We start from the raw sequence: 21838 nt of genomic DNA on the forward strand, positions 1-21838 counted from the left end.
GGTGGGGTTAAGGTGGAGTGAGGATAAGGTGTGAGCCTCAACTATGATAATTATAGTAATAGTTAAACTTTTAGAGCAGAAAAGAGAAACATAAAACAGAGATAAAAAAAATCAAACCCTGGGATTTAGCTCTTCATAATTGGTAAAAAAAAGAAAAACCATCAACATAGGTATCTTTATTTGTCTATCATTTATTTCATATTTTGAAATACATAACTTGCATTGAAAGTTTTGCCATTGACACTGCATTTAAAATCTGGAATACGTGTCATGTTAAGATACATTTATTATTCAGGTTTCAAGGCTCTAGCCTGTTAAGCCTGCCATACAGATATACATTTCTTCAAATAAATAATGTTTAATGCAAGACAGGAGGTAGAAATACAGCTCAATGCCTTAATAAGGGAGTGTATGGGTGTGCCTGCATCTGTGAGCAGGCTAAGTGTGTGTGCGTGTGCATTTTTAAAATTTTGTAAATACATATGAGTATATCCAAAATGTGCCTTTCCTGATATGGAGTCAATATCATCACTTTGTGAGCACATCAAAAATACTTTCCAAAGAAAAAACACTCCAATCTGACACAAATATTGATATACTCAATACCGAGTATCCAGAGCTGCCAGACCCATCATATGTTCACTATCAGCTGCCCATGGCTTTTCTTTTCATTTACCACCTATCCAGAACCCCTGCGAGTCCAAAGAGAACCGTGCCAAAGCATATGTGAAGCCCAGCCTCCTAACAAATACCAACATTTATTGCAGGAGACTCTTCAGTCGCAGTGCAATTTACACCACTTATCTGACAGGATCCGGCTGCGTTAGCTAGTGTCACAGATATGCATGTGCACTTGAAACATTTTCAAACCCGACCAAAATCAAATTAGGATGCAGAGGCATGTTTGGGGCCATCTGGCAGAAAACTTTTGGGAGCACTGCGCATCTTTGACTCTGACCTTCCCCTTCAGCTATCTATTGACACAAACACATTTCAAATGCAAGAGGAAAAAAATAAGAAGCATTGTCAAAACATGCAGATAAGACATTCGGAGGACATGTTACGTAGTTACACAGACGGTCAGGTCCAATGCACAAGGTTCCTGCTGTATTCGGAAAGCTGTAGCAAAACATGCACATATGCAAATCAAACCACCGTGTCCAGGGGCCACTCACAGAATATACATTTCAAACGTTTAGCATGTGTCTGTGGCATGCATTAATGTTAATGTTAAAAATGCTGGCTGCCTTTTTTTTTTAAGGCCAGTGTGTAGGTGGAAAAACGTGGAGAAAGTGGGAATCTGGATGCAAAAACAATCTGAATTGCAAAAAGAAAAAGACAAAATTAGCAACTCAGTTAAGGGTTTTCCATGTGAGAGCACTTGTCCTCATGTGCAACCTCATCTGTTTATCTTACATTGTACTCAGCTAACTCTATATCTATTGAGATTCTTTGTTTTTAATCAATGGAAGACAAAATAAGTTTCTATGAGACTTCTCTGAGCGATCCTGTGGGTGAATTGCAATGTACAAAAGGGCCAAAAGCATATTGCAACCCATAATTATGTGATAGACTGAATGTACATCTGAGTAACTGGTTGTTGTAGCATGAATGCTAGTTGAGTTCTGCCTCCAGTCTTGAGGAAAATATGTCTCCAGATCAGTATTGAGGGAGAACGGGTGGAGAATACAGCGGAAAGATGTATCTGGTTGGTTGTTTCGGCCAGTTGTGGATTCATTCTGTTAGAACAGGGACCACACTGCTAAGAAATAAGCATCTAGTGACCGGTTCACTGATGTTGAACAGTGAAATAGTGTGAGCTCTGGGCTTATGTTCAGAGTGATGAAGAGCACCACTGAATAAGGCCATTTGCAAAGTTGGCTTCAGGAAACTCGGGTGACAAAGAGGAAAAGGAGGGAAGACGTTCAAATTTTAAGATACCTCCACTAAACTGCCTCTGACTCTGCTTTTCCTCAGCCTGCCTTATTTCCTCCCATCTTCCTTTCAATCATGTCAACTCATAAGCATCCTCCGTCCTTCCTTCACCCTCCTCCTCTCCTCACAGTGCAGACTCTGAGTAAAGAGCTCCCGATGACCCATGCGGTGGATAAGGTGTCACTAATCGACGTAGTGATGCTGAGGACGAGGAGCTTAAATCTCCACAGCTGCGCAGGTGGATCCCCTCTGGCGCCAGACTGCTGTAATGCCGGTTGTGTCGACTGTCACTATGGGAATGGTGGTGTCCACGGCGATGGGGGTGATGGGTGTGATGGTTGGGGTATCCTCGGCTGTTGCTCCAAGGGGTCAGCAACACCTGGAGATGAGTTTTTCAGGAAAACATTGAGACAAAGAGCAGATCGCTTTACTCGCAGAAACCATGAATCATTCTGATGCAGTGAACTGAAGATAGGGGGAAATAAACAAGTTCAATCAAAACTTGTGTCATACTTGTTCAAAGGGCAGGTGGTTGGTGGCAGCGCCCTCGACTCCACTCCTCCTCTTAGGCCCCTGCCCGGCGCTCCCAGCATGCTCGGAGGAGGGCGATAGGTTGCGTTTGGAGCGCTGCAGGAAGCGAGCCACCAGACCCCGAGTTACCTGGAGGAAAAGTAAAAAGATCAATGAAGAGGAAGATGAAATAAGGCAATCAAACAACAGCTTGCTTAGCTATTGCTAAGATGTCCATGGCAAATGTTAACGATTGTAATTTTAGGTGTTTGTTGCTTCGGCATCAACTATTTTCAGACTAACTTTAAGGTCTCCAAGGGATCGGTGACAGTCTTTAGGTAAATGCAGCGGGGAGGTGGGGGGCGCTTTAGAGGGAACCTGCACCCCCGTTGCCGCTGATTTCATGCTGCCTTTCCTTGGTAGAGCTGCAGCAGGAGGCAAAGCGGTGTGGGGCAACAGACATGCCTCAGAGGATGGACCTGTGAGAGAGGGAGTCAGAAAGAAGGAGACAGATTTTTCATCCTCATTCAACAAGTTAGCGGATCGAGGAGTAACATAAAACTAGATAAAGAATATCAGGAGTCAGTTTGCACATTTTGTCATTCTCATCCAAATCCAGAAGCTTAAACTGAACTTCTGGGAGAGCCATGGCCAAAATAACAAACCAGGCTAGGCTTGACTAGAAATAAAAACACATTACTGAATAAACTACTCAAAAAGAAAAATGCACAATGCTAAACCTAACTGCATAACTACATAAAAGGGGAAGGTAACTGAAATTAAACAGAATCCCTACCTGTCTGACATGACGTTGGCAAAATAATACACAAGAGTTTAGAATACACAAACACTCTGGGTGTTTTCTGCTTGTTTCTGCTTGTAATATGTGATGCTTTTTTAAGTATACTGTATATCTGCACAGAGTATAGAACTCTATTGGAATTACATAATATGCCAGATGATTTTGTGCTGAAATATGATATTTATCCAGGATTAAGTACAAATTAGTAAAAGGGAAGCAAAAAGCACGTCTCCTCTGATGTTTATATCTGTGCTGGTTTCTAAGAGGGTTTGATAAATGACGGCTGTCAGGTGCAAATGTGTTGAAATGTGTCTCATCTAAACAACTTAGAAGTGTTTTCTTTTGTGATTTTTCACCTTTAATTGGACAGTCAACTGTGAAAAGAGTCTGAAACGAAGAGAGAGTAGCGGTGATGACGTGCAATGAAGCCAGATTTGAACCCAGGATGTTATGAACTTAAGACCACCAGAACATCACATTTTAAAGGCCTGTAGATAGAAGCTGTTACCTGTGTCTATAGATACTTTGCTGCCTCCAGAGCCAAAGTCAACTACAGAAGAGGAGAAGGAAGGACAGGTTATGGACATCAAAATGGTAATGTTGGAGACGTACACCTTTTTGCGTGTGACTTACCTGTGTCAGTGGAGGAGCCGATGCCAGGCTCGCTGTGTGACCTCACGAGACGTAGGAGGCCCTCACTATCCCTTCTTACACTCTCTCCATCCTTCTCACTCTTCCCAGCCCTTCGTCGAAGGTACAACGGTTGGCCCAGGAGGAGAGGCCCATTACCCTGACCACTGCTTTGCTCACTGGCGGGTGAGGGGGATGAAATGGGAGGAGCAGAGGAGGCCGGAGTGTCTCCTTGGCGTGAGAGAGTGGAGGGGCAAACTCGAAACTCTGGGATGGAGGATCGCTGTGGAGAGATGGATTTCCCTATAGCTTCCAGCTGGGAACAGCTACTAGCTAGCACGGCCTGCCGACGCAATACTGGAGACCTGCAGGACAAAACAGGGCAGCACAAAATACCACTGTCAACCATAGCGCTCTTACATGAATAAATTGTGTCTGTATGTGTGTGTTCGTCCTCACCTGTATGTGGTGGTCGCTGTGCTGGGTGAAGAGCAGGAGTTGGACCTCTCCCCTCTGAGGAAGAGCCTGGCTCTCGGTCCTCCTGCCAGAGGACTCTCTGGTGTCTGAGACGGGGGACCACGGAAGCTGATGTACTCCCCGCCGTCTCCTCCGTCTCCCCCCTCGCCAACGTTCCTGTTGCCCCTGTCCCCCTGGGTCCTCAGCCCAACCTCCATCAGACAGGAATCCTCAGAGGGGGAGGAATCGTCAGGGATGTCCACAATCTCTGACATCAACAGAGACCCACTGTCCATGGACACTAATAAAGAAAGAGAATCCTTTATTATGAAGGGACACAGTTTACTTTGAGTTTAACTTAAAGCATAGGCTAAGCATTGCTTTATTTTGTGTACCTCCTTCAAAATACTGTAAGTAATAACTGAATTGAATTAATGGCCCATTTTATTTTCATGAAAAATTCAAGCAGTTATAGTTGCTTAAAATATAAACTCCCTGATTCTGATATAATAACCAAAGGAATCTCCATGTCTCCAAAATGTCCTTTCAGCACATTGTTCACATTTTAAAACTCAACATCTTCTCACCCTCACCGCTGAAGGCAGTAGAAGTTCCTCTCTCTCCAGACAGCTCTGTTCCATGAGGGTCAAACACTGTTGCCTTGACAGTCAAAATAGAGAAGGATTAGCATAGGACATCACACATAACACACACACACACAAATACATTCACACACATATTCACCTGGCTTGCAGCTCTTTGTCCCATCACAGCTTCATAAGGAGGGGGACAGTCAGTGGGGTAGAGAGGAACGGGGCTCTCCATGGAGCCATTATAGGTGATGCTGGACATTAATACAGAACATATCAAACAATCATTACACACTGCACACAAGTGATGTATAATAATACTTATTAGGTGCGGTACCTCTGAGCGTCTGTTTCAGAGCTGCAAGTGTACTCAGGAGGGTAGTAGGGGGGTGGAGGGATAGGTGGGACAAACTCCTCAAAGTCCATGATGTTGGTCAGGAAGGCGTCCTGAGGAGTGGTGCATTCTGGGTTGACTGAACGAGAGCGATGCGGGGCCAGCTGGATAGGGAGAATGGGAAACACACAAATACCATACAACAGATAGATGTAATGGGCAACAACATTTGAACAAAGTCTGTCCTCAAATATGCAGCAGTGTAGTTTATTGCTGAGTAAAAAAAAGTCAGTTTGGTAAATGTAAAATGTGCTGTGTCTGTACTCACCAGGTGCACAAGGTCCAGAGAGAATATGTGGATACTGCAGGTCACAGTGGACAGAGTACAGATGATGGTGGAGAGAATGCTGAGACCACATGCACTGAACAAAAGGTCCTTTAGAGAAATACACAGTCAGAAAATCAAAATCTGACAACACAGACCAAATTTATTGGTGGAAATGTGTCATATTTAAAATGATAGGTTCACAATTTTTCAGCTTTTGCTTTCCCTGTACAGTGTTTCCTTGTTGAGGATAGAAACAAAAAGATTGAATTTTGTACAAAAAACACTGTAACTTTGGAAGATATATCCACTTGATTTTTCCAATTCAAATTGCTGAACCCTAATATTAGTGTCTTTTGAATACATTTTGCACAAAACAAGAACTTTGTACTTTGTCCTTGGATCATGAGGGATGTTAACAGCAAGAGAAAATATTAATATATGTTAATATGAGCACCTGGCTACTATTTCAAGACAGACTTGAAAAATGGGGAACCTACACCTTTAATGGTTAACATGGGTGATACAATCTCAAATAAAGAGACACATCCTACCCACCTTTAGCTGATGTTTGACTGAGTGACAGTCAGCATTCAGGTAGAGGACCAGGGTCTCCTCCTCTGTGATGGAGCAGGAGTGAGTGGGCGCACAACACACACACAGACCATTCTCCACCTACACACATTCCCAAACACAGAGGGTCGGTATGAAGCGTGAGACTGCACACTAAAAACATATTCACAATTATTCTTGACACATTTCCAATGCATCTAGGGCATCGTCTCAGCATGAAAGTGCAGAAGACAACACTTGCATAAGGTAGTGTACCTGGCAGGTGAGCATAGATTTGACCATCTGTGCATTCTGACAGGAGAGCATTGAGCCGGCCAGACTGAGGATCACACACACTGCAGACAGCAGCATGAACAGTGACACCTGCGGGGAAATGCAGGGAGTTAAAAACGTTAGTCTTATTCTACCATCCAAAGATTATACCAGGTGATTTCACTGAAAAACATACCTTCAGTCTGAGAGGAGGAACTAATCAGTGAAGTACCAGGACTGGTTTTTGGATGGATTTGTTGTGGATTACTTAGTTTGTAGACATTTAAACTGAATCAATACATGAATACACAACATATAAACCCAGAATAAAATAATATGCAGGAGCCACCTTAAGGCTCTTTAACTTTGCAACTGCTGTTTCTGAATCCAAGGATAAAACTTTGAACTTCAGCTTTCAAGCCAAGATGGATGAGAAGTCCTAAAAATGCCCAGAAAGAGAATTTGACCATGTAAAATTCTAATCTGTGAAGTGAAGCTACTTAAAGTGACCTTTTGGTGAGATTGTTTTCTCAACCCTTCACTTGAGTTGTTATCATACTTTAGTGGTGCATATTCCTTGTTGGAAATCCAGCATTGCTGCATGACATACATGGTTTTACACCTATAGCTAAGAGACTTGAATGCTGCTTTTATCAGATTAAAATATACACACCACCAGCGTCAGAGGTCTCCTCCATGAGATTATCCCAACTATCCCTGATGCCACCACCTGCAAACAGACACCACACACATCAGAAAACACACTCTCTGCTGTTATATTCTTAATACAGTAGGTTTCAAGTCAGATTTACACTTACAAAGAAGCCAGCCCAGAACGGACAGGACTGCCTCACACGGGCAGAGGAGGTGAAGGCCATGCTGGTGAAAGAGAAGGCCAGGACCATGGCCCCCAGGCCCAGGTGGCACAGCCCTAGGTACAGGAGTAGCCGTGCCCCACCAGGCCCTCGGCCTGACATGCCCCTGCGGCTGTCTGACCAGCCTCGAGACCCCGAGGCCGAAGCCACGCTGCTGGAGTCTGACGGTGAAGGCATGCCAGGCTCGTCGGCGTGTGTGGAGGAGGCTGGGAGAGGTTTTTACGCTTACTCTGGGTTCATAAAACAAAGTTCAGTTGTGTGGGTAGAAGTGCAGGCAAGTAGAAGAGGGAGAGACATAAATGCTGGTTTTCAGAGCTCCACTCTGTCACAATTATGCACCAAGCTCCCCACTGGCAGGTGCCATAGGTTCTGCGCAATGCCCCATGGTGCGCACTGTAGTCCAGTGAGTGAGTCCAAGAACTTTGTCAGCAGAAAGTTGACAATTGAGCAGCCACTACACACTCACAGCCACCGTACTCACCTCATATGACGTTTCAGCCATGATACTAAGATAGCTTCAGTCAATACAGTGTCTCATGCAGTTCACAGGCCACTATCACCCACAAAGTTGGCCTACAATACCATTCTCTGACTTAAACACAATCAAAATGGTGATAGTTTTTGCAACTTATAAATCCCTGTTATACTCATTTGCTTTTTGCTGCTCCCTCCTCTTCATCTTCTGCCTTCCACCTCTCGCCAGTGGCATTGCGGTAACTGGAGACACGAGCAGGCCGCAAATTTTAAAGCATCCCAAAGAAAGCAGCTGATCCCTCGTTGTTTCACCCCCAGCAGAGATGACATGAATCAGTCTGTCCGTATGTCCAATCAGGAGGAGCAACATCCGAACATGTGCCCTCCCCTCCCGCGACCTTATGTTAGGTCCTCATCCTGTCACGAATAAGCAAAAAGGCGGTGTGGAGATCAAAGCCCCAAGATCATCGGTTCGTTCGGTAACCGAGACTAATTACCTCGACGTGAACAGGAAATAAATATACTCCATCGATTTTCAAACTGCACCAAAAATAGAAGTCAGGCTGGAATTATTCTTTCCTCCCGGGTTTCGAGCTTTCACAACTCCACCTCGGGGGTTTTTGCGGTGGTCTACACACGCACCTAGAGCCCCCTCCTCCTCCTCCTCTGCCGCCTCTTTCCTCCCTGCAGTCACGCGGGCACCCCGTTCAGCCCGTGTGTTTGTGTGTATGTATCCCGGACGTTCACCTCACGGCCTCCCACCAGACGTCACATGAACATAACAGCATATATCCTTCCGGGATAACATGTTTAAATCCATCCAAGTGTATTTGTAATTATTCTTTTGGTTCGCCCCTCCCTCTGCTGCCCGCGTCTCCTCCTCTGGTCCTCGCTACAGCTCTGGCACTGGGAAAGAATTATATATCGTGTTTGCAAACCGAAACCTGCCCTGCGTGATGACAAGGCACGCATGACGTGCAGGCAACTTGAAGATGCGGCAGAGCGCGCGCACAAAAGTCTATGACACCGTCGTGGTGCTGATGCTGGAAAGGAGGGGCAGTTGCCTAGCGACAGGCTCCAGCTCGTCCAGCAATGGGGGGGGGGGTTGTGGTTCAAAAGAAGGCTACATGGGGTCCTACAGTGAGAATGGGTGGGGCATAGGTGCCTGGTCTCATTGGGCTAAAGTATGAACTAACACAACATGTGTGTCAATGTACATCCTTTAGTGTCCTTGTAACACAAAGACACATTCTGCTCTTTAACTGTAAGCTGTCTGACTATTTGAATGGATTTTTATTTTGGTCTTTAAGTAGAACAGTAATGAACATGAGAAGTAAACAAAACAATCCAAAACATAACACGGCCCACATCTATTGCATAGATATATCCGCCCAAACTGTTGCTCCTCCTGACATGTCTTCTTTTTTTCCTATTAAAGGGTTTTTTGGCGTGCTTTCCCTTATCCAAATAGAAAACAAATGCTTTGTAATTATGAGCTGTATGAATACAATTGACATGACTTACCAACATACAGTTTCACACTACAACACACTCATCATATTTGTTGTTTAGCATTTTTATTCAGCAAGTGGCAGGTCTGTGAAATACATACAAAGCCATGTGGTATGTCTGAAAAGACACTGCATTTGAAAGAAATGCATAAAAAACAGATACAGGAAACACAGCAAGTCTGTCCGGATCAGATGAGCACGTCTAATCAGAGTCATTTGGAATGATCAGAAATTGCTTGAACAACTGTTTTGTCAGATGTGGCTAACGTGTGGTGTTAAGTTAGAGATAAACCAGGCACTTCAGATAAAAGGCACGACCCACGAAATCAATGAGTGAGGGTCATGTGAGCACTGCTGCTTCCGTCACATCCTGTCCATTCACTTGCTTTATCCATCATTCTTTCATCGCTCCACTCATCTCCTCATATTGCACTTATCTCTGTTCCTATCGTCCACATTCTCAATCCATTCATGTGTTAAAACAAAGCTTGTTTACCACCAGTGTTTGTTTCAGATTCAACTTCACGCATCCCTCAACCCATTTAATTTCAACGTTTTGTCAACTTTTCATAGAATGTAACCCCAAACAATGCCCATGCTAGACTCAGGGTTTAATGTTAAATGGCATCCGTTACTGTAGATTCTGTTGAATGAATTAACATACTGTACACAATTTAAATATTTCATCAATTCTCAAAGGATAAGCACAATATGAACATAATGCAACTACAAATGTTGCCAACATGTATTACTGTTCACTCTGACATCTCTGCAATATATTTATGGTCCACTAAAATGTGGGGAGATAAAATGCTTCTCTGCCCTCTCATATCTTACGGCAGTAGTGGGATGTCAACTTGTCTGTGCTTTATACAAATCATTGAATTTCAAACAGTGAATTGACAGAAGCGAAAGTGCATTGTTAACCAAAGATGTTTTACCACTTACCAATTCACTAATTCTGTCAAGTATTTAAGATTCATGAACAGAAGCGTACTGTGTGCGCTGTACTTTAATCAAAACACTTTTCATCAAACTCTTCCTTTGCCATTAAGCCCCTAAAGCTACCCTAAATTGTTCCATTAAGTTGTGACTTTTTTTTCTTTACAAATCTACCCAGTTTAAAAAACACAGCTAAAGGTCCTTAAAGACAGTAAGCAGTGCTGTTGACGGGATGGAAATGTGGTGTCAAGCCAGAGAAAAACAAGGCAGAAACAGAAATGTACAGCTTAACTACATATGGTGGGATCTGCTAAGTGGAATGCTGAGTCAGTTATTTGTTTGGAGTCATTTAGGACCCCGACTTTGCAACAATTTCATAATAACAGTATCACTGGAGATGTGGCAAAAGATATGTTCAATGTGAAATACAGGCACAATCACTTTAATACAATTTGAGCTCAAAAGGAGAACGATTTTTTTTCTGGCAAAGTACGCTTTTGGGGAACAAAAGTAGTTTTAATGTAAAAACTAAGTTTTAGCACACGTATGTATTTGATATGTGAGCCCACCAGATGGAGACAGAAAACCTGCTGTACAGTAATTCTCCCCAGTAATACTGATGCGCTCCTAACTTTGCATGGTTCTTTCTTACGTGTGCTGGCCAGCGTCATAACTAGAGAAGAATGCATTTGGAGGATTTTTTCTCTGTACTGCTTGTGATTTTCACCTCTCGGCCTGTGGGGCCCTGTCAAGTAAGGAAATACAGATTATTACAGACATACCTGGTTTAACATAAAGTCTTATATTCAGGGAGGAACAAATGCTTCAGTTTGGTATTATTCTGTATGACTTACTGGTTTCTTGCTGGATTTCTGTAGTATGTCGCTTGCCAATGACAGAAAAGACTAAAGGAAACAGAAAATGAAAGTTAAGTCTGCAACATTCAAAACATCACAACAAAACACGCTCAGCTTAATGAGGCATGTAGACACTGTTTGTTTAGCCAGTGGTTATGTTCAGGCTCACCTCATCCACGTTAATGCTGGACTTTGCACTGGTCTCAAAGAACCTGATGCCATGATCTTTGGCCAACTGTCAACAACAGATACAGAACAGATTACAGTAGGTCAGGATATGGCTAATAGTCACTTCCTGCTTCTTATCTAAAGTAAATATAAAGCAGATACATCAAAAACATGCTACACACTCAGTTCCTTCCTCAAACAATCACTCCTTATCTTTAAAAGACAGAAAAAAGGTCAACAAGTCTTCATTTCCATTGTCTCTTTCTAACTATGAGACTCATTTCTTCATCACATCACTTTAACAGCAATGAAAATAACCACAAGGGAATAGTTACGTTTCTGGTCGGGTCATCTCACCTTTTCTCCCGTCTCCTTGGAAACTTTCCGCTTTGCTTCAATGTCGCACTTATTGCCTAGTAACATTCGACTGACCCCAGCTGATGCATTCTGCGGACGAAGGAATGCAGTTAATTGATTAGTTGAGTTCTTGTGGAGATCACATTCAAGAGGAAATCAAAGACCATAGACATCTTTACATTAAGTCTGAACTGAACAACCAGAATGAGCTGCACATACAGCAGCTGCTCTGGAGGAAAACTGTCTCTATACTTACCAGGATAACCTCAAGGGAATGATTAGAGAAAATGATTCATTAAATAAACTGGACAAGTGGGTTCTGGCATTAGGTCGGTACCATTTAACAAAGCAAACACAGCTAACTCTATAAGCCCAACCCTAGTCTTCAGGCAGTTACTGATGGGGGGAATCTTATTCTCTGGAAACCAGTCGGTCCAGAAAGTCCCTGATTTGCAGTTACCTACTGAAAGCCACAGACGTGATCCCAAGCATATAGTTTGAGCCGCTTTTACTACCAATTTAATAGATCAAGCTGTAACAAACTCACTGCTAAGAGATTGTTACTCAATTAAATGGAAGAAAACTCCAGTAACCAAACGGACAAATGCAACAGTGGACTAACACTAACCAAGTTTAGGAAAGAAATAAAAGGACAAAAGGACGAGAATATTGCTCTCCTCCCAAAGCAAAACCCATGCGTGATACTCCCCAAATTTGCATTAAAACAAGTAAGCAGAGTCAGCAATTTTTACCAATGCCTCAAATGCCAAAGCACAAAAAAAAAAAAAAATCACAGGAAGTGATGCAATCCAAATCATGCTAAATTACCACAAAATCTGGACTTCATCTTAACAACGTGACTAATATGATCCCGGACAAGCCTCCAATTTGTCACAAACCAGCTTGAGGATGGACAAAAGAAGGAAGGGCACTCACAAAAAATAAGTTATTTTACATAACTACAGGGGAAATTAGTGTAATGATGAACTAAATGTAACAAAACCAGACAGGATGAAAGCCAGGAGAGAGAAAGAAACTGACTGCCAGTCATACAGCCAGTCAGGTGAGTTGTTCACCAGGCTACTGGAGGGCGAGGCCTGCTCAGAGAGCGTCGTCACACACACTCTCACGGTTTCTAGTACTCATTCAATTGATAACATTTCTGTTCTTAGATCTTGATCAGGAAGAAATGAAGTGACTATGGGTGCCCTGGTACAATAGTGGTTAAGACCCAAACCATATAATGTGATCGCAACATCTCTCTCCTTGTTTCATGTCCCTACTCAACTGTCCACTATTGATTAAAGCCAAAAATGCCTCAAAAACACTTGAAAAACTAAAATAAAGAGAGTGACAGACAGTGTGAGAAACCCCAGAAGCTCCTGCTGCCTTCAAAATAAAATAGAGCTGAAACAAAAATACATTTAAAAAGAGAAAATGTCGCAATTTATCTTGATAATACCCAAACCTTAATGTGGACAGTTCTCATTTGGGTTATTAGTTGATTAACTGAGAAGCTTGATGGAATTGGCAACTACTTTCATAATAAATTGATAATTTCAATAATTTTTTAAGCAACCGTTCTCTATTTCTAGCTTTTCCAATGTGAGTATTTGCTGCTTTTCAATTTGTTTTTGTCATAGAAAAAAATAGGTTTGAAAAACATGCTATTCAAACAAATCAAGACATTTGATGACATCAATTTACACTGTGGATTTTCATCATTTTCTGACAAAGCAATTAGTACATTGAAAAAGTTATTGGATAAGAAGATTAATTGATAATGAAAACAATGCTTAGTTGTAGCCTTAATTTGTTCAGTAGAAAGAAGGTGAACTGACCCTTTAAAATCACCAGTTGTGCAACCGTACTCGGTTGTTGCAGTGAGTAAAGGCCCATACTCATGACTAATATGTACCTGACTAAGCACTATTTTTTTAATATTTCCTGCTTATCTTTGCCAGGACTGAGTGGAAACAGTCTCACTTCTTTGATGCTCTTCATCCAGTTCTGGATGTTTTCGAAGGACTTCTCGTCTGTGATGTCATACACCAGGATGATGCCCTGACACAGAGACAGAGGGAGAGGATTTAAGCAGTCAGTGAAAGGTACAGAGCGTGCACAAAGGGACGGGGATGTCAGCCGTGATTATCCAGTCTGCTTGTTCTGCAGGCGTCCTGTGCTCACCATGGCTCCTCTGTAGTAGGCTGTGGTAATGGTCTTGAACCTCTCTTGTCCTGCTGTGTCCCTGCACAAAGCACACACAGTGAAAGTAAGAAGAATGTGCACTGCAAGCACACCCTTGAATGACATGAAGTGACTCTCTGTGGCGGGACATGTGTGATGGATCTTGGACAATTAACCCTGTCCTATAGTCCCAATTTGGAGAACAGAAGGGAGCTTCCTCCTTCCTCTTTCCTCTCAGGACATGAGTCAGAGAAGAACAAAACATTTCTAAACAAGCAACCAACTGTCATCTCCTACCAGACTTGTAGTTTCACTTTCTTTCCATCCACTTCAATGGTTTTTACTTTAAAGTCGATGCCTACAAAGAGCAGAGAGGAGAATGGATGGACAGAGTTAAAACACCTCAGATATGAACTAGAAACACACACACACACACACACACACACACACACACACACACACACACACACACACACACACACTACATACTACACACTTTAGCATATATAGGTCACCCTCACAGGGGTGGAGACTAATTCATGGTGAATTTGACCCCTTAGTGTCATTTAGGAAAGATGTACAGCCCTGCAGGACACACTGACTTTGAGTTATGTTGGATGGACAAGCTGACAGACAGACAGACAGACAGTGAGGGGAAGAGGATGGGGGGAAAAAAAATAACTGCTTGCCAGAAAGCCAACTATTCATCTGGGAACGTGGAGATGGTAAAAGAGATAGGAATGAGGGTGGGTGGACCCTCTGAGAGCCGAGTGAGAGAGAGGAATGAGATCCGAGGGAGGGATGGGGGAGAGGGTCAGGGAAAAGACAGCACACACATTCAACAAGAGGACAAGAGACAGAATGAAAAAAGAAAAAGAAATGAGAGAACACGGACTAGTTCAGACATGAAAGCAGTCTGGGAAACCAGTTTGTACAGCATCAAATAGAGAAAGAATGAGCAAACATTTGTCTTACTCATGAAATAAGTTAGAGAGGCCAAGCATAAGCTGCTGCAGAAATATCGGCGGTTAGAAAGGCAAACATTACAACAACGTACCGATGGTGGAAATGTACGTGGAGTTGAAATTGTCCTCAGAAAAACGAATGATCAAACATGTTTTGCCCACTCCGCTGTCCCCGATGAGTAACAATTTGTAAAGGAAATCATACTTCTTCGCCATGGTCGGAACTGTTTCTTCAAAGTTAAAGCTAGATGAGGGGAAGTTTGGGTTGTCCCTTTCTGGAGGCACTTTTCATCGACTCGAGTCTTCAAAAATATTAGTTGTTATTGTATTTAAAACGAAGCAGGCTTTTTAAAACTCCATGTAAAGAGTGAATGCTCTTTTCCTTTTTTTCCCTCTCTTGTCACCGGTAAATTCCGATCCCCCTCAGTGCCTCTGTGCTGTGTTTGGACTGCGCTGCATAAAGAAATACACTACATCCAAAGTTTAACTGTCTACTGACGATCAGTCTTCAACAACAAATCTATTCAAGATTCATTTTGCTTTCATCCAAACGTCCATATCACTCCGTTTACACACGGCTACGTGTTTCAGAATCCAACCAGAGCCGATCACAGACTACGTAGTGTGGGAGTGCTTCGTGGGAGTAACGAGTCAGACTTGCAGATACCCGGCATGAACACAAGATGGCGCCATCAAATCAGAAAACGACCCGATACACCTGAGGGGACTTGAACCATGGCTTCACCTTTATACTAACGTGGCATCATCGGTTGGAAGTGAAATTATTTTCTTTTTTATTCTTGAGCATCTTTGTTAAAAACTTCAGAACATTTGCCCCTATGTTTTTGCAAACTTTACTGAAGTAAATTACTGACATCAGCTGAATTTTCCCCCATCTTTATTTTTAATATTTACTTGAAATAATAAAAGTAACTTTTTTTAAATTTATTTTGACATTTAAAAATTGTGATCTTTATTTTTTATTTTTTACCAACCTAATTGCAACAGATCGGAAGTTTGTATAACCAGAGCTGTCCAGCTCTTTATACTAAAGCAAATATAAAGCATATTTACTTGAAATCCACCGTCTCCTGTAACACGTAGTTTAATTGACTGGAGCTCGACATACACTGCATGAGTCAAATTATGACATCTCAATGTTCAAATCATATTTGATCCAATATAGTTGAATATGTAAATTCTAAATCTCCGGAGTTGAAATAATATTGGAATCAATGCTACATGAAAACAAAATATATTGACAACATATTTAAAAGCTAGTTTAAAACCAAAACATAAGCAATCAACGGTTATTAGAAATGTATGTATTATATTTTATATTCTTATTATATATTATTATATTATACTCTTATTTCTTCCGGGTCTCTGTCCGTCATCCAAAGGTTTCCGGTGCGTCGTCGGTGTGATTCCGGTGAAGGTCTCTACTCGCAGTCATGCCTGTAAGTATCACTCCGGATTATTTTTAGTAAACCGCAATCTTAAAAGTGTTTTGACCAGGGTATTCTAACACGACATCAAACTGTGGGTTGTTTCTGGTGGAATCAACCTTTTTATATCCGTAATGTGTACGTGCAAATGGGAAAACGCACGCGGTATTGAGAAACACGTGTGCAGCACAGCAGCCCACGAGCTCCCTATATGGCCACCGGTCACATTGATTTCTTTTGGAGGGTTTAAACTCAACCTTTGAAGATATCCTAGTTTATGTTCAGAGTACAATCACTGGAATTACTCTAAAATATTCAATCCATTTCTTGTATTACTTTTACTTTAATGTTAATCACATTTCCTCTCATTTGAAAAGTTGTAAAGAGATCTCGACCGTTGCACGCTGTAATCATGATGTAACGTGGACTCTGACCAGAAGTGAAATGTGTACATATTCCTTATATTACAATACGTTTAAGACTCCGTAGATTATATTAAATGTATATATTAATATTCAGCTAATCTGCCGTCTTCGATTCCTTTCCAGCTTGCAAAGGATCTGTTACACCCGAGCTCTGAGGAGGAAAAGAGGAGACACAAGAAAAAACGTCTTGTTCAGAGTCCTAATTCATATTTTATGGATGTCAAATGTCCAGGTCAGTGTGTTTACGCGGCAACCTACCAAACCCTATAGATGATTTAAACAACAAAGATAAATGTATGTGCAAAGTACACAATTACTGTAGCAGTCATATGAGACTTTAATGCAAATACATAAAGCAAAAAGTAACGGAGAGTTTCTAGTTTTGATATTTGAGTAAATTTACCACATTTTAAACTTAAATTATATTTAACTTAGAAATTAAAGCCTAAATGAATTGTTGTTCAGTTGGAATTTTAATAATCATTTATTGAATTACATCGTCCACATAAATTGTATTAAAATATTTGCCTTTATGTGTTGCCCTTTCATTGTTCCCTTAGTGATTGGGGTGTCAAATAAGGCATACAATGACACTTGTGGCTGTTTGTTAAATTAGTTTCAAGTGACTCCTTTTCATAAACAGCTGCAAGGACATTTCAGTAACCACGAGTACATGTGAATATGCAGTGGTTGTTATGTTGTGGTTGTTTCATGGCTGTCCCATCCAATGATTTGTACCGTCTGTGTGTGCAGGCTGCTACAAGATCACCACAGTGTTCAGCCACGCTCAGACTGTCGTGCTGTGTGTTGGCTGTTCCACAGTCCTCTGCCAGCCTACAGGAGGGAAAGCTCGCCTCACAGAAGGTAACCTGCGTGCATAGGGAGGAATTAATCGAACTCCTAATGCACATGTAGCACTACATATCCACGTAAAAGCATTCACAAATATATACAGATACATTCTGTAGATTTCAATCACACCGTTGTATTCTCAATTGGATATTTGTGTGTATAAGTGTTATGCATTTTCTAATAGTAGTTCATGCAGTATGTACAATTGGATTTCTGTTAAACTCTAATTGAATAATAAACGACAAAGGCATGTGTACAGCGTAGTCCCAAAACTTAACATTCTGTTGGGTTGGGGTCAGGTAGCAGAACACATCTGTACAATACACTCATCTGTATACTCAATACAACTCTGACTGACGCATATTTGCCTTTTGTGTTGCCCTTTCATTGTGTTCTTTATGAAAGGGGTGTCAACTAAGGCATACAGTGACTCTTGTGGTTGTGACAGAAATTCATCATCATTTATCTATTTCTACACAGTCTACTGCAAGCACAATGCCTTTTCATTTAGGCGTTTTAGACTTCTTTCAGCAAGTACAACAACAAATAGTTTCCAAGCAGCGAATACTTTATTTTTGATAAAAGGTGGGTCCATCATTCAGAGTACACTAAAGACATGTTGATACTGTATACAGGGTGTTGGTGAATTGGTTGAGTTTAAGATCGAGATTTGTTTTCACCGACGCTCTCGCTGTCCCACCCACTCAGTCCTGTGCTCTGCTGCCGTGGTAACAAGCGCTTCTCTGTGCACTCGGCTTTGAGTTTCTATGGGTGCAGTTTTTGGAGGTGATTCAGTCTTTAAACTGGCAAATAGCATGAGTTTCAGTGCTCTCTTATCTGTAATATCCCTGTCAGTTTATATTCTATCTATCCTGATTATTTTAGTCATCAGTAATGCAGATAATTGTTAGTTGCAATTGTGTTGCATTATTCTGAGGTATTTTTTAAATGTTGTCTATCCTCATTGATGTAACAGGGAAGACATAATATTAGTTACAATCATCAGCACCACAAATCCAACACAACCTTAACATAACATTCAGTTTTTTGTTAATTTTCTACGTTACTCACAGTTTTTCTCCGTCTTTCCTCAGGATGTTCATTCAGGAGGAAACAGCACTAGTTTGACCAGGCGTGGTTGGACACAGTTGTGGATGAACTGAGCTGGAGTTCATGAAGTAACACTGCCATGAAGCTGATGCCTCAATGAGAAAAGGAGAGTGGAAATACAAATCATGTACTATTAGAAGTCTCTTTAATATGCACAGAGAAATGCTTGGCATTTTTGAAACGCCACATATCCAATTATTGATCCCTCTTATTAAACTTAGGTTTTTTGGTAAAATAATCTTGCATGCTTGTCATCCAGTTTTCTTCTTTGTACCTCATCAAGGTTCTTAGATGTCTTCAGACATCTAAGGGGTCCTGTAAAAATGAGGACCCCTTTAAAATGTGCTGGTACAGATCAGGGCGTTTCAGGACTCCGGCAGTCTTTTCCTCCACGTGTACAGATGTGTGGCCTCAACAGTTTTTGTGTCGAGTGATTTGCATCGGTTTACATTACACCTTCAATGATTAAACACAAACATTTACAGGAAGGTGGGGTGTATGATGAGCCGTGGCGATATTTTCAACCAGGTGCTTAGCACTATATATATTTATGCAAGTTTGCTTTCAAAACACTAGACCAGTTCTAGGAAAGGCGATACACTGACTGAAATTGCAAATTACATCTGAAAAAAAAAAAAACTGTCCTGAACTACAGTTTTACGATGTTAAAGCTGCACTTGGCATAATTGACTGTTTATTGGTTTGTGGTAGAGCTGGTAAAATGTCCACTCAATACCTGTATATTCCAAGTCAATGCCACAGTTCAGCGTTGTATTTAAAGGTAGACCATGATGTCATCGGTGCCTGCTCCAAAGCCAGTGGCGTTGGTCCAGGGCCCACGCACTCTAATCGTGGATTTGATTCAGGGAAAGTGATTGCTGGCTCTGCTTCTGATGCTTGTAAAACACAGAACAGTGACGTGACACTAAATATCATGATGGTTGTGAATTTACATGTGCTTGCAAGCTTCCTGTGAAAATGATAATGTGGGATGAATTCTTGTGAAGTTGAAAAAAAAAAAAAAGAATCACTAACTTGGTTGGTGATAAATTGGCTAAAATCATTTGTGTCCTCCAGTTTTACTCAGTTATAACAGTTTAGGCTTTTCTGTGTCACTGAGTTGTACACTGAATACAGAAATTAAGTTAATTTTTGTTGTCTTGCTTGTACACGGCTTACAATTAAAATGATGAAGAATATGATTCAATGTCTCTACTGGTTACTGAGTGACTTATACATGTTAAACACTGTCCTTTTAAACAACACAATTTACTCTGCAGTTCTCATACTTTGAACTGCAAGTGTTTTTATGGATCAATGGTAACATAAATATATATATACACCTCTGGGATGTTTTCACAGCAGGGGATCTTTTAACGGCTTGAATTTAGTTTTGTCAAAACAAAGGCTTTAGAAGTAATACAATATTTTCTTGGCCTGGACCATGGAAGAGTTTTGCAAAAATTTGAATACATTTTAAGTGGGTAATAAATCCATCCATTTTTACTGCTTATCCGGACCCAGGTCCCAACAATTTCATTAATTGTATCATTAGGAATTACTGACTTTTAACTGCTGGGTATACTGAAATAATTATATAATATTAATTCTAGACCATATGGTTTTCCATTATACTTAAATACTTTAGCATTAACCTGTATGATTGTGAAACGGGTAAATTGTATTCTATGTGGTATTTAAAAGTTTTCAAAAAGTCTTAAATTCAACTTGGTTTACCCTGCAGAAACCCAGCATCAAGGTATTCGTAGCCAATTTATTACCCAAACAGATTTCATCTATTAAAGGATGGGTTTAGGACTGAACCCTGTTCAGTGAGTTGGTGAAAGGCAGTGCTATTGAGAAGCTCTCAGGGCTCAGACAGCAGGAAGTAATTCATCAAAACTAAATTGAGTATTAAGATTAAACACCTAACAGCTTGTTTTGTCTGTAAGCAGAATTAATGTCAAGGCTGTAGATGCACATATTGCAAGTCATTGAATTTGCTATTAGGTACTCATGAGACTTTAAATACACTCTAGGGCTCATTGAAGAGTTTTAAAAGGCTGTGGCACAAACTGTGTATTTTTGTCGCTGCTAGTGTGACACACACCTTGAGGGATGAGAGCAATCCCTTGGTATAGTAAGCTCAACCCCAGGCTGAGGGCCAGTTAGGGACAGGGCTGACATGGAGCAGTAGAACACTGGCAGGTAGGGCGGCGGTCTGGGACATCTGGACCAGCTGGGGAATGACCCCACAAAGAGGCTCAGTAAGAGAAATGAGAGGCTCAGTGGAGAGCAGCTGGAAAACAGACCCCTCCTGAGAGTGGACGTGACATCTGTACACACCTGCAGGAAAGGAAATATACAGTAGAGTAAGAGTACACTTTATTAATACAGTGAAATCTTACATAGCCATTCATTATAAAGGGATATGTGTAATATGTGTTATTGGTGTTGTGATCATAGTGTGGTGACACTTTCAGCACTGAAGTGTTAAGCTGTAGGTAGGGGGTGCTGCAGTGCAACGTCTCAGGGTCCAGCCTTACTCCCTAGTTTTCCTGTTTGATAAGGTGCATGTCTGATGAAGACAAACAATGCATATGGATGAGATTGCTGGTTGATTTTGGTTTATTCTGGACCTCACATGCTTTGGTTTAATGTGTAACAATTGTTAAAGTGTGTATACACAAGACAGACGCTGACTGGTGTTTGTGTTTTTATCAGGCATTTCAGGTTGGTGCTGAATTCCTTGGGTGCAAGGCCATTTGATCAAGGGCTCCACTTTGAACCTGCAAACACAAGACACAGCCCTGCAGATACACAATCAACCCAAGCCACAAACAATCACTATACACTATACACTATCCATTTGTAAATGTATCTATACTTCTATAAATAAGCCCTGCTTCTTTCAGGACTTGCTGTTCTTCCTGGCCTGTAGTAGTTCATCACAGTCCAAAGATGCTGTAGGGCTGCCCTGAGACACCTGATTATACACCTGTCTGCTCTAAGCAACAATTTGGTTTGCTGTCTACAACGCATTTCATGTTCTGACCTTAGATAGGCAGAGCGAGCAGGAATGTGGGGAACAAGTGTGGGCACTGAGGGAGGTGTTGGTGGAGTCTAATGGCACTGCTAAAACTCAAGATGGCTGTCAAAATCTAAAGTCATCCATGGCAGGTCATCTCTGAGTGGGAGGCAGAGAGGAGGGTGGGAATGGGAGGATTGATAGCAGAGGGTTGTAAAATCAGTCTGAGACA

At 41.5% G+C, this 21838-nt stretch overlaps 3 protein-coding genes and 2 non-coding genes across 6 annotated transcripts; 3 read left to right on the forward strand and 2 right to left on the reverse strand.

Moving 5' to 3' along the window:
- Positions 1 to 744: 744 nt before the first annotated feature.
- On the reverse strand, positions 745 to 8719 carry fam189b (family with sequence similarity 189 member B). Of its 2 annotated transcripts, none has more exons than XM_068736145.1 (14): positions 7226 to 8719; positions 7081 to 7137; positions 6411 to 6518; positions 6141 to 6257; positions 5586 to 5693; positions 5261 to 5421; positions 5078 to 5177; positions 4927 to 4993; positions 4337 to 4634; positions 3881 to 4242; positions 3756 to 3797; positions 2749 to 2924; positions 2449 to 2595; positions 745 to 2314 (listed from the first exon to the last, which is right to left on the reverse strand). In XM_068736145.1, the coding sequence occupies exons 1-14, from the start codon at positions 7457 to 7459 to the stop codon at positions 2060 to 2062; spliced, it is 2232 nt and encodes a 743-aa protein (XP_068592246.1). In that variant the 5' UTR covers positions 7460 to 8719; the 3' UTR covers positions 745 to 2059. The 2 variants fall into 2 exon arrangements, with proteins under 2 accessions (XP_068592246.1, XP_068592245.1); XM_068736144.1 differs by having other exon boundaries at positions 4921 to 4993.
- A 597-nt stretch (positions 8720 to 9316) lies between these two features.
- rab13 (RAB13, member RAS oncogene family) lies at positions 9317 to 15384 on the reverse strand. Its single transcript, XM_068735895.1, has 8 exons — positions 14836 to 15384; positions 14076 to 14136; positions 13779 to 13839; positions 13578 to 13655; positions 11592 to 11681; positions 11236 to 11301; positions 11064 to 11114; positions 9317 to 10954 (listed from the first exon to the last, which is right to left on the reverse strand). Exons 1-8 carry the CDS (start codon positions 14957 to 14959, stop codon positions 10883 to 10885), a joined length of 603 nt encoding a protein of 200 aa, XP_068591996.1. The 5' UTR covers positions 14960 to 15384; the 3' UTR covers positions 9317 to 10882.
- A 758-nt stretch (positions 15385 to 16142) lies between these two features.
- On the forward strand, positions 16143 to 19780 carry rps27.2 (ribosomal protein S27, isoform 2). Its single transcript, XM_068736179.1, has 4 exons — positions 16143 to 16203; positions 16740 to 16848; positions 17370 to 17480; positions 18563 to 19780. The coding sequence occupies exons 1-4, from the start codon at positions 16198 to 16200 to the stop codon at positions 18589 to 18591; spliced, it is 255 nt and encodes an 84-aa protein (XP_068592280.1). The 5' UTR covers positions 16143 to 16197; the 3' UTR covers positions 18592 to 19780.
- On the forward strand, positions 17142 to 17273 carry LOC137891774 (small nucleolar RNA SNORA13). The gene has a single exon (XR_011105373.1). It is a non-coding gene; the product is annotated as a small nucleolar RNA SNORA13 (small nucleolar RNA).
- On the forward strand, positions 17834 to 17966 carry LOC137891775 (small nucleolar RNA SNORA13). Its single transcript, XR_011105374.1, has one exon. It is a non-coding gene; the product is annotated as a small nucleolar RNA SNORA13 (small nucleolar RNA).
- Positions 19781 to 21838: the final 2058 nt, after the last annotated feature.

Source organism: Cebidichthys violaceus, unplaced genomic scaffold (genome assembly GCF_023349555.1).
Source record: "Cebidichthys violaceus isolate CVI_PGR_0920_01 unplaced genomic scaffold, fCebVio1.0.p SCAF_7, whole genome shotgun sequence".
Taxonomy (NCBI): Eukaryota; Metazoa; Chordata; class Actinopteri; order Perciformes; family Stichaeidae; genus Cebidichthys; species Cebidichthys violaceus.

What these genes read in the sequence shown, in the direction of transcription:
- fam189b (XM_068736144.1), bottom strand. Translation starts at nt 7,459, where the DNA reads ATGCCTTCACCGTCAGACTCCAGCAGCGTGGCTTCGGCCTCGGGGTCT. An exon ending in CGTTCTGGGCTGGCTTCTTT is followed by an intron (nt 7,138 to 7,225) that starts GTAAGTGTAAAT and finishes GTCTGTTTGCAG; the next exon opens with GTGGTGGCATCAGGGATAGT. An exon ending in GACAAAGAGCTGCAAGCCAG is followed by an intron (nt 4,994 to 5,077) that starts GTGAATATGTGT and finishes TTGACTGTCAAG; the next exon opens with GCAACAGTGTTTGACCCTCA.
- rab13 (XM_068735895.1), bottom strand. Translation starts at nt 14,959, where the DNA reads ATGGCGAAGAAGTATGATTTCCTTTACAAATTGTTACTCATCGGGGAC. An exon ending in CCTACTACAGAGGAGCCATG is followed by an intron (nt 13,656 to 13,778) that starts GTGAGCACAGGA and finishes TCTCTGTGTCAG; the next exon opens with GGCATCATCCTGGTGTATGA. An exon ending in CCAAGGAGACGGGAGAAAAG is followed by an intron (nt 11,302 to 11,591) that starts GTGAGATGACCC and finishes TGTTGTTGACAG; the next exon opens with TTGGCCAAAGATCATGGCAT.
- rps27.2 (XM_068736179.1), top strand. An exon ending in TATGGATGTCAAATGTCCAG is followed by an intron (nt 16,849 to 17,369) that starts GTCAGTGTGTTT and finishes CTGTGTGTGCAG; the next exon opens with GCTGCTACAAGATCACCACA. An exon ending in GAAAGCTCGCCTCACAGAAG is followed by an intron (nt 17,481 to 18,562) that starts GTAACCTGCGTG and finishes GTCTTTCCTCAG; the next exon opens with GATGTTCATTCAGGAGGAAA.